The 10,862-nt window shown below is 38.3% G+C and overlaps 1 protein-coding gene across 2 annotated transcripts in view; it reads right to left on the reverse strand.

The window, feature by feature from the left end:
* The window catches only part of RDX (radixin), an 83,324-nt gene that overhangs the window by 13,326 nt on the left and 59,136 nt on the right, over nucleotides 1-10,862 (reverse strand). For both annotated transcript variants that reach the window (XM_019524471.1, XM_019524470.1), the window contains exons 5-9: nucleotides 7,723-7,806; nucleotides 6,759-6,905; nucleotides 5,086-5,182; nucleotides 4,318-4,481; nucleotides 3,507-3,637 (exon numbers count right to left, since the gene is read on the reverse strand). In XM_019524471.1, the coding sequence (XP_019380016.1) occupies nucleotides 3,507-3,637; nucleotides 4,318-4,481; nucleotides 5,086-5,182; nucleotides 6,759-6,905; nucleotides 7,723-7,806 (623 nt within the window). The remainder of the gene's footprint in view (nucleotides 1-3,506; nucleotides 3,638-4,317; nucleotides 4,482-5,085; nucleotides 5,183-6,758; nucleotides 6,906-7,722; nucleotides 7,807-10,862) is intronic.

Below are 10,862 nucleotides of genomic sequence, written 5' to 3' on the forward strand. Positions count from 1 at the left end.
CTTGTACATGATTACTGGTGACACGCACAGGAAATATAACCACGTCCTCTTTGTCCATAAATAGTATGGTCATCTTGCCATGAAACAGTACACTGAATGTGAGGTTCATTAGCATAGCACCCTATCTCCTATTGAATTGATCACATTGTGTGATAGCACATAAGTGGACTAGCCAGCATCCCCATGCTCCAGTATCAGTCAGTGCACTAGATGTGATATATTATTGGCAAATGGCAACAGCTGTTTTGTGCCTTGGTACAAATTAGTGTACCGGATGTTGATCAGGACAAAAGTGCATTCCCATTCCCTTTCCCAGCCCAGGCTTGTGTGTGTGATACATCATATAGATAAAAAATAGAAATATAAATATATAAAAATAGAAATAATATATAAATTAAAATAATCACACTCACAAGCCTGGAGGGGGGTGGGAGATACTGAGCACCAGGCATACCACATACCCACATAAGCTGGAAGAGGGTAAGGTCTAGCTAGTCTGGGACCATGGGATTGACTGCAGGCTGCCTTGGGGTAGGCACCACAAAAAGGACACCACTTTGGAAACAACAAAGATTGGGGGGGAATCAATATTCTATTGTTATTTTTGTTTAGATTTTAAATAATGTGTCTCTTTGGTGGGTGGGAAGGAAGGACGGGGAGGATGAGGGGGTCTGGAGGCAGGATGCAGCCAATAACAGAGGCAGGTACAGGCCGGGAGAGACACTAACAGAGGGAGTGGATTTGTCTGGGTAGGCTTGGGAGTGAGCTGACATTAGAGGAGTGGGGGTGAGGGGGACACACAACAAGAAATTTTTTGGATACTCTCTTCTATGGATTAAGTGAGAATGACTGGGTTGGGTTGGGCTGGACTGGGGTGGGGGTCGAGGATACCCTTCTTGGTCAGAGGTAGGAGAGCATGAGGGGAAAAAGTAGGGTGAACTGCTTTTGTATTTGGGGGGTTGAGGGCGAGGGGGAACAGTTTACTGTAATATATTATTCTTTCTCTAATTTCTGCCTTGCACTGAAAGCCACCCAGAGCCTTTTCTTAGAAAGATAACATATAAATCAAATCTAGTAAATAAATAAATAGTCAATATAATTAAGTGAAGCACAGGATGGACCATGCCCTGCTAACATGTAGTGATTCTCTATTTCCAATGTATGACACCACACTTATTTACTGCACACAAACCAAATCTTTCTTTGAAGGCAGATGACTATGTTGCCTAATGCTATCCCAATAGGTTCACAAAAAGTGATTTTCACAACACCTTGTGAGAGATGAGGTTTTATAGTCAGGGGCCCAAGGCATGGAGAGGTCAAAGTCAGAAGGATATACTAATTTTGGGTGCCTAATTTGAGATTAGTAGGACCCATTCTTCCACACACTTAGCATTACAGAGCTGTAGTGTGTGAATACAGGAACAATTACTGACAGATATTTTGCAATGCATCGGAGCTCCATAGCAACTATCCATTTGCGTGCTCTTACCCCATGCTAAATGGAAACTAACCCATGGCAGATTACCCCATTTTCACTGGGAGCTAGCTAAAGTTACCACAGTAATTAGCTTCCAATTACTGCAGGGTTGCAGTAAGCACATGAACAGTTACTATTCAGCAGCTGACATACTGTAATGCCATGCCCCCTTTTACCTCAGAGTAAATTTTTCATATGCCCCTACCCTTGTGTGGTCAAAGTATCATTTCTGTTGACTTCAGTTACAGCTGCGAGTGCTCACTACGTCTACAAATCTGATTCCTAGAACATCATACAATTAGTAACCACCTGTGAGAAGCCTGATTAAACTACCTTTCCTTGCATCACATAAGCATCCTGTAGCAGTGACAGAGATAGGAATCCATTTCTCCAAAGTAGCATTCAGTTGGTGTAGTAAAGATACCATCTCTTCACTGTAATATCCCTTGCCTCCTCACGCACTACATTTTCCAACTTCTGCTACAAAGCAGACAGCAGGCCTAGACAACAGCCTCTTTCATGTAAGTCACTCACAATCTGGACTCACTTATTCCTTCTGCACATAGAATGAGACAGGCTCCCATGGGAAAATACAGAATGGGATTGTACAATTAACATTATCACCACACATGCACATTACTTCTTGTATTTCATATTTTTTCACTGCCTGACTTTGCACTCAGTGCTCCTTTTTGTCAGCTTTGAGGGGGTGGTTTCTGCATGTGGGCTTACGCACACACTTGGTAGGAGTCTAACAGTGGTGCAATGCTCAAAGACCACTGAAAGTAGCAAAATCAGTCCCCAGATGGTGGTATGTGGGAGGGCCTAAAGTGCAGCTCACTATTACCATAATACAAACTCCAAGTTTGTAGCCAAGAACGCAGAAAATTATATACACCATTTGGTAGGTATATCACCTTTAAATTGTCCTAATCAGGGGAGCAGTAAGAAGTGCAATTTCAATTTTGCTGGCTTTAGATTTGTTTTTACTTGATAATGGCTCATATATGATAAGGCGGATGATAAATCAGGGATCCTGGTTTCTCTATGATTAAAAAAATCCCCAATTTTCAGGTTAAAAAAGTATCCCATATATATGGATTTTGGGATAGTTTTTTAACTTGAAAATTGGGGATTTTCTTTTTTTTATCAGGGAGAAACCGGGATCCCTGATTTATCATCCGCCTTATACTATATATTAGTGGTGTTTCATTTTGATCATGACAAAATATGGATTTTGGGTTACTTTTCTAACCCAGGAATTGGGTTTGTTTGTTTTTTAAACGGAGAAAACCAGGATCCCTGATGATAATGTATGTAAATACACCAATAGTGCTTAGAGAGTTTGTTGTGATATAGAAACACAAGGGGGCAGCATTATATTTGCTGTGGTAAACAATTTTGTATTTTCAATTTTTTTTTCTTTTTAAAACTTTGCACTTAATGTAACTTCAAGTCCTCAGCATCTCACAAACTTGAGACTAAATAACCCGTACTGCAAACTAAACAAATATTCAAAAATTGAGATTAATTTACACATGCTTTACCTTTCATCATACCCTTTTATTTTGCTAAAACTGGAAAGTTTCAAAAGTCTTATTTTTCAATTTCCTTTGTGCTTATTGTTGGCTTGTTTCTCATTTCATAGCGTTTAAGGAACCTGCCGTGTAGCATTGAGCACATAAAGCATTTCTTTAAGCAAACAAATATAAAAAAAATGTTTAAGTTGGAACTGTACCTGAAACTGTCCAGGAAAAGTATCTAAATTTTATAATTACTTAAAAAACAATCCTAAGCAACAGAACTAAAACTACCCATATGCATTCACCTAACACTTTTGCAAGGTTTGGAATGGGAAATGAGGGAAAAAAACAATAAAATGAGCAGTGGGTTTCAGCAGGAAGGAGGAAGCTGGTGTTCTGTTTTGGGGTGTTGTCTGGGGACCCTTATCCTTGGGTTGTTTGTTTACTGTAAGCCACTTTGAGATAGGGTGGGATATAAATCTGAAAATAAAGTAAGAACTTACCTTTCTGTGCCTTCATTGTCTGTTCTTCAATTTGTCTTAAGCGTTGCATTAATTCTTCTTTTTCACGTTCTATTCTTTCCTTTTCTTTTTCTGCTATTTCCCTTTTCTTTTTCTCATTTTCTAGTTGTGCCCTAAAAAACAAAAGTAGTGCTGAGTAGACAGGCATGGGTGCTAAACCAAAGGGGAATAAATCCTCTTCCCATGCCATTTAAATGTCATGACTTCAAAGGAGTTTCTCAGTTTACGCAGCTATCTGCAAAAGCAGATTTTAGGTCTTGAACGTGTTTCACATTCAGTTTACACTACAAATAAGGAATTCTATTGTATTGAAATGGAATGCAGAAAGATCTTTAAAACAGGCCTGTAATGCAACTAAACATGTTTAGTCAAGCTGGACCAAATCATGTCTAAGGCTTTAGTGGACAGGTGACCATACTGGTGCTACAAATTGCAACAGTGTTTTCTAACGGTTAAAGAAAAATCATGCTGTACTAGGTTCCACTAGTGTTGTCTATCTTGAAGTTTTGCCAAATCTTAAAGAATCAAGCAACAGAGGTTTAAACTATTTAGCAAAAGTAAGAGCTTTATGAAAAATGACAGAGCTTTCAGTAATCTTTTCACAAAAGACAAGGTTATCTGGTAAAAAGCTAGATGATCCATTCCAACCTGCAATCTCTTTTTTTTAAATACATAAATAAGTAGTAGATTTTTGATTTCCGGAACACCAAGAACTCAGATTCCATGCCCCTGAGATCTCTTGAAGTGTTAAGATAGTATTTTATTATGGTTTATAGAAGGTTTAATACCATACCTCTCCAACTGTTTCTGATGTTTCTCCTCTCTAGCTTGGGCTTTCATTTGCTGCACTTCAATTGTATCAGGTTTTCTCCTCCTCATGTACAATTCATGATTTCCCATGCAGAGTGCCAAAATCCGTTTATTAATTCTTAGGCGAGGTGCGTAAAAAACAAAATCCTAGCAAGAAATATTTAAAATTTAAAATACTTGCATTGGAGTGCTTATGGTCTAAAAAATGTTATTGAATATCAATACACCAATAATATATATCTAGGTTTGCAAGACTATGTTTATTCTTACAGGAACTGAAATTCTTCCTTTGGTCAATCCAACAGCAGATATCTATAGGGTTACTAACTGGAAAAGCCATTCAAGAACATGCTTGGACTCTTCAAGGTAGAGCATATGCACAAATAATTTATTTGGTCTTCCAAAATGGTTGAAACTCATTGATGCACTTTAATTTACTGGCGAACACATGAAGGGTTTTGGAGTTTCCTTTTTTTGGACCCAATCTACAATTCAAAAGGAGGATGCTGCAGTAGTGGGCAGCAAAAAAGTAAGAAAAGACATATTTTTCCCTGTATAATTTAAAACGAACATTTATATTTGATCATCAGTTATTTTTCCACTAAATAGTCAATGTAAGGTAACGAAAGCCTCAGAGCCAATTAAAATTAGCAGGAAAGAATTCCACACTCATCCAAGTGCCACAATAGCATAAATGTATACTTAAATTCCACAAAGAAAAAAATAACCCACAGACTCAGTCTTTACTCACAGGGGCCTTCTTGTCAATTGGCTTTATGACAAACTTTTTGTCATTAAATGAGATGTTTCTGATTTCACTCCAAGGAAACCCAATCTTGGGTGTCAACCTTCAAAAAGAAAAAATAAATTCTTAATATTTAATAAGAGGCATGAATGGTGCATTTTCCAACAAATATCAAAAGGGATCGATTTTCCCATTTTCTCGGTTCCATTTTTAATATTAAAGTGATTTTTGGAAAAAGCTTAAGGGAATGACAGTTAATGAGATAATTTAGCAAACGATTTATTATTACATAGTCCTCACAGGCTGGTATGGTGCTGAGAGTCAGCTGTGATGCATCAGGAGAGGGTGTTACAAGCTTCAAACTTTGACGCATACTATTCATAATGTATTCAAGTACTGAACATCATAATTTGTTGACCCTTACTTTAAGCATACCCTTCATTTAAGAGGATAAACAATTTCTCAAAAGAAATGCTCACTCTAAAGCATGTCTTCATTATAACAAACACTGAAATTTAACCAAAAGTAAGTTTGAGAAGATGGTTTAAAAGTTACATGAGAATTGAATGCTGCTACAATCCTATAATTCAATTTGAAATTTTATCCCCTACATGAGATTATTTAAATAATCTAATCAATTATAGTAATACCAGAAATAGGTATACATATTTAAGCTATTTCAACCATGCTGTTTTTCTCAGTTGGACTAAAAGTATTTTCCACTTGCATCATCTCAGTTACAAGCATTAGAAGTTAAAAACTGCAAATGTGCTTAGACAATGAGACAAGCTTCATCAGATCATCAGAAAGGAGGCCTTTTATTTGAACACTCTAAACGATTTTTCCTTCGCCTCGTCAGAGCTATATTGCTATCTAATGACAATTCATATTTGCCAAAGATACTCTCAGGGAGTATGTTTATTAGGGGAGGCAGTTAATTTGAAAATAATGGGTATCAGCTATCTAATGCTTGACCCACTATGTTTCATTTCAACTCATCCTGAATCTGCTGTTAGTATCACATGATACTTAAGATCTAGAAAGCATATATAATAAGCAGCTCTTAAAGTGTTTGGAAAGAAAGAAAGAAAGTAGAATAACTCTGTTCTTTTGCTTTTAGATACTTATTTTGCAAGTTTTTAACTTTTCCTTCTTCAAAGAATGGGCAAACAGAAAGCATTCCTAAATTCCTAAACAGAAAAAGATGTTTTAATCTATTAGTTTTCCTCAATGAAAAAAAATTACACTTTTGATGGACAGGACAGCTTTTGATGTTCTCATTGCTCTACTTCTAACTGCAGTTATTACAAGTAAAATGCTTCCTATTTAAGGAGTTGTTCCATCTATGCTATAAGAATATCTGACTGTCCTTGTTCTCATTTCCAGTGAAATTAAGATCCTAAGAGTATGGAAAGCAAGAAAGCAGCAATACAAAGAAAAGGTTAAAAGTCATTAAAACCTCTGGATTTGAAATACAAATTTGAAATCTACACGGCAGTTCCTACTAAAACCAGAGTAGTTCTTTTGTTCCACTCTTTCTATCTTTTTATTTAAATTGTAGTTTTCTTAGGATGAAAATCATCCCTTACTACATATTGGCACAGTGTGTCCTATATATAGACCCCAACTTCAGCAAGGGCTCCTGCACAGGAGAAAAATATAAAATGTTAACAACTTACTTGTCATCATGCTCATAAATATTCAGACCCAAAGCATCAACACCTAGCCACAATTCAGTTCCCTTTTTATTCTTTATTTCAAAATAGTTAACTCCATACATTTCCAAATCTTGTGCAATCTTGAGGTACTCCATCATAGAATCTTCCCTGAGGAGAGAAGATAGTATAATTAAAAGACAAAAAATGAGCTAGGCAGAGAAGCGGGGAACTAAAGATTGCTTAAGTTTTGCATTTCAAATTAATTTCATTTAAATCTTCTGGAGGGTTTGTAAGCACTGTGGAGACATCTATTCAGATATTTATACAGTTCTCATCACCTTCATACCCACAGTCCTCATAGGGTGCCTGGAGACGTGTGGGGACACTGCTCCGACACACTGTAATTACAGCATGTCAGAGCAGACTCGATTAATGGGGTACGCTGGAGTGTGCTAACTGGCATGCTCCAACAGCCTCTACATCTCATGTATTTAGCATCCCTGCATTTCAAAATGGCAGCAGGGGCACTTTAACTAGAGCAAGCTTTAGTTAAAAGTGCTCCTGCCATTTTGAAGCAGGGGATGCTGAATACACGAGATGCTGTGGGCGTTTCCATTATAGCAGTTCTCTGAGTTGCTCTAATTAAAGCACCCCTCCTCCTCCACTCGCAGAGCATGTGTAAAGATGCCCATAATAATTAAATTTTATCCTCACCCATGATTGTGAGCTAGGGAAATATTATAGCCAGATGGGAAATTTGCACACCAGGGAAATAACAGCTTTGCCCAAGGTCCCATAGGAAGTGTATGGATGTATTGAGAACTGAACCCCGGTCTCTGGCACCCTGCTCCTATACTCTCTTCACTAAACCATCCTTCTTAACCTGTGTTTAGATGGGGGTGAAAAGGAGGAGTTTTAAAACAAAAATCAAATTCATTTCAAATAAAGAAAACTTATCTTGGAAGAATTATTCCTAAATAGTTACCTCAACATCCCCCTGTGTTCTTCATGCCAGTTCTGTATTCTTTCCTCCCACTGCTCTTTGGTCAGTTTGTGTTGTTCCAAGACCCTGTCAGTTAAACAAAGCCAAACAAAAGGATGGAATGAAATAGGCGAGCAACCTGATCTCTTAAATACACAAAGATATCAGTTCAAATACACACACACACCTCCCCAAACACTTCCTAAGTCTTTTCACACACGCACACAATCTATGTATCAACAAATATGCCCACACCTACATGGCTCCATTTAATTTTAGAACTATAGCACTAATGATATCCCATCTTATTTTCTTAGTATTAATATCTTTTTAGAAGAAAACTTAAAAAAAAACAGTACTGTCATGACAAGCAGTTTTTAAACTTCAGTAAAGTTTATTCATGTCAGATGACAACCATGGACAAGTACTTCTTAAAACTTATCAGCACAGCAAAGTAACAGAAGTTGAGTGCCTGAGCAATACTTTTATAAAGAAAAAGTCATGTTGTACCTTCTTAAAATCAAACAAAGGAAAGTTTTATGTTTTTATTCCTAACATGCAACTTTTTAAGCATTCCTGGTGTGTGGTCAGAAAAGAAAATGCAGCAAGTATCATCTTACTGAAAAGATCAGCTTAACTGAATTTACTGCTCTCACTCTGCTGACAAAAAGGTTTTTATTACTCCTTCTCCCCACCCACTCCATCCTATTTCTAGCACTAGACACCTGCGGGCCACTGAATTGTATGAGGCAGAATAGAATACATCAACAAAAAACCGATGAATACAACTTGACTTTGGAATCATGCAGGTAGATGAATTAACACCACAACCTTCAGATGCCTGTTAGCAAATGCCTGTGTAGGCTTAAATTACAAATTAAATATTTTAGCTACATCTCAAAAACAACACATTACAATTCTCACAGTATGACCACCTTTTAAAAGGCTATGAGTAGAAAGTACTCAAAAACTATGTGAGTAGCAAATTCATAAGAACTTTAATCTTGGACAAAAACTTCTACTTACTTAATATTGCTGTGTACAGATAAAGGTGTTGACAGTCGAATCTTTAAAAGCTTTAGGTAAACTTGTGGCTGAGGCTTCTAGGAGCCACTGATCCAAACAGACCAGTGCACTGTTCAAGTACATACATAAGATGTTGTCTGCCCCAAAGAGCTTACAATTTAAACAACAGATCTCATACCGAGCATAGGTTTAACCAGCATCATTGTAGCTGCAAGACATTATGTTGTAAGTCCTTTATTTTTCTATGCTTGCCTCATCACAAGACTTTCACCTTTAAGTTTGAAGTTTTTCAGCAAAGGGGTCTCTTCCCAAAGTCAAATTATAAAAAATAAAATGAAAGGACTAGATTTTTCTAAACTTAGCAAAAATTGAAAGCAACTTAATAGTCCTTTCCTTGCTTGGAAAAACTGATTCAGCTGTTTAGAGTATTTCAAGACTCCATTCTGGATTGGACGTATTGTGCAGGCATTTTTCAATAGTACTAGCCCAACATTTCTACATTCTACCTCTTCACCTCTACCACAGACCCACACCCTTCTTATTTATTTCTTTGCAAAACAAAGTGGAGGGGCAGAGATACTGGTGTTTCTTTTAGCACCTCACAGTTACCTAAAATCAGGCTCATCTCCCATAGCACCTCCTGGGAGATCAGCCTGACTCAACAACAATCTCTTCAATGAACTGAAAATCAAAAAGGAATTTTACAAGAATGGGAAACTTGATCATGTTACTAGGGAAGAGGGATGAGAGTATTGTATGGGCAAGGAGGGAGGAAAAGCAGGAAAGCCAAAGCAAGACTGAAAGTTCAGCTGGCAAGGGAGTTGAAAAAAAATAATAAAAGGGATTCTACAAGTATGTCAGGAAATAAGGAGAAGACCAATGGAAGTGCAGGTCCCCCTTACTGAATGCAGAAGGCAATCTAGTTCTGGATAATGCTGAGAAGGCTGAAGAATTTAATGCCTTTTTTACTTTAGCCTTCAAGAATAAGGTCAGCTACCAGATGACAAGTGAAGTTGGCAGCCCTGATAGGATAAGGGATAAGCAGCTTAGAATAATGGAAGAACAGGTTAGGGACTACTTAGAGAAACTAGATGCCTTCCAGTAGGCAGGGTGAGACAGGATGCATCTGAGAGCAGTAGTGCCTGAACTTTTTGACCAGCAGAGCAGATGAGCAGTGCCAGGTCTATCTGCAGGCAAACTGTATGTGTGCATGTGTGTGTGTGCAAGAGTGCATGTGCAAGAGTCTAGAGAATAACAGGCTAGTCAGTCAAACCTCAGTACCTGGAAAGATCATGAAGCAGGTCCTCAAGAATCTATTTTCAAACACCCAAAGGAGAAAATGGCAATTAGAAACAGCCAGCATGCATTCACCAAGAACAAGTCATGTCCAATGAACTCAATTTTCTACTGCAACAAGGTGACAGGCTGCATGGATGGGGAAGGAGTGGATGTGATATAACTTGACTTTAGAAGACTTTTGACAGTCTCCCACAACATTCTCATTAATAAGCTATGGAAATAAAAAACTAGACGAAAGCACCGGAAGTACAACCAGATACATAACTGGTTGGATCATGTTCGACAACTAGTCATGAACGGCTGAGTGTCTTGCTCTGAGGAAGTGTAAGTGGGGCTCTTCAGGAGACTGTCCTGGGTCCAGTACTGTTAACATCTTCACTAATGATCTGGAAGATGGGATTGAGTGCATACTTAGCAAATTTGCAGATAACACCAAATTAGGTGGAGTTGCAGGCACTCTGGAGGGCAAAGAATCCAGTGACCTTGGTAAACTGGAAAAAATAGTGCACAATCAATGAGATGACATTCAAGATGGACAAGTACAAAGTCCTGCACTTGGGACAGAATACTTGTATGCACAAATACAGCCTGGGGAATGACTGGCTAGGCTGTAGTGCTGCACAGAAGGACCTGGGGGTCTAGTAGACCTTAAGCTGAATGTGAACCAGTATTAGGGGAGCCCTGCTGTCTATGGGTATCAGCAAAGAGTACAGCCCTCCCCCTGGACCCACTGCCACCAATGGACACCCTGCCCCCGGACACCATTGCTCAGATGCTCGTGGAGACAGCCCCTGTGCCCCACAGTTCAGATCCAGACC

This window comes from Gavialis gangeticus, unplaced genomic scaffold, assembly GCF_001723915.1.
Source record: "Gavialis gangeticus isolate Ggan-Ray unplaced genomic scaffold, GavGan_comp1, whole genome shotgun sequence".
NCBI classification, from domain to species: domain Eukaryota; kingdom Metazoa; phylum Chordata; order Crocodylia; family Gavialidae; genus Gavialis; species Gavialis gangeticus.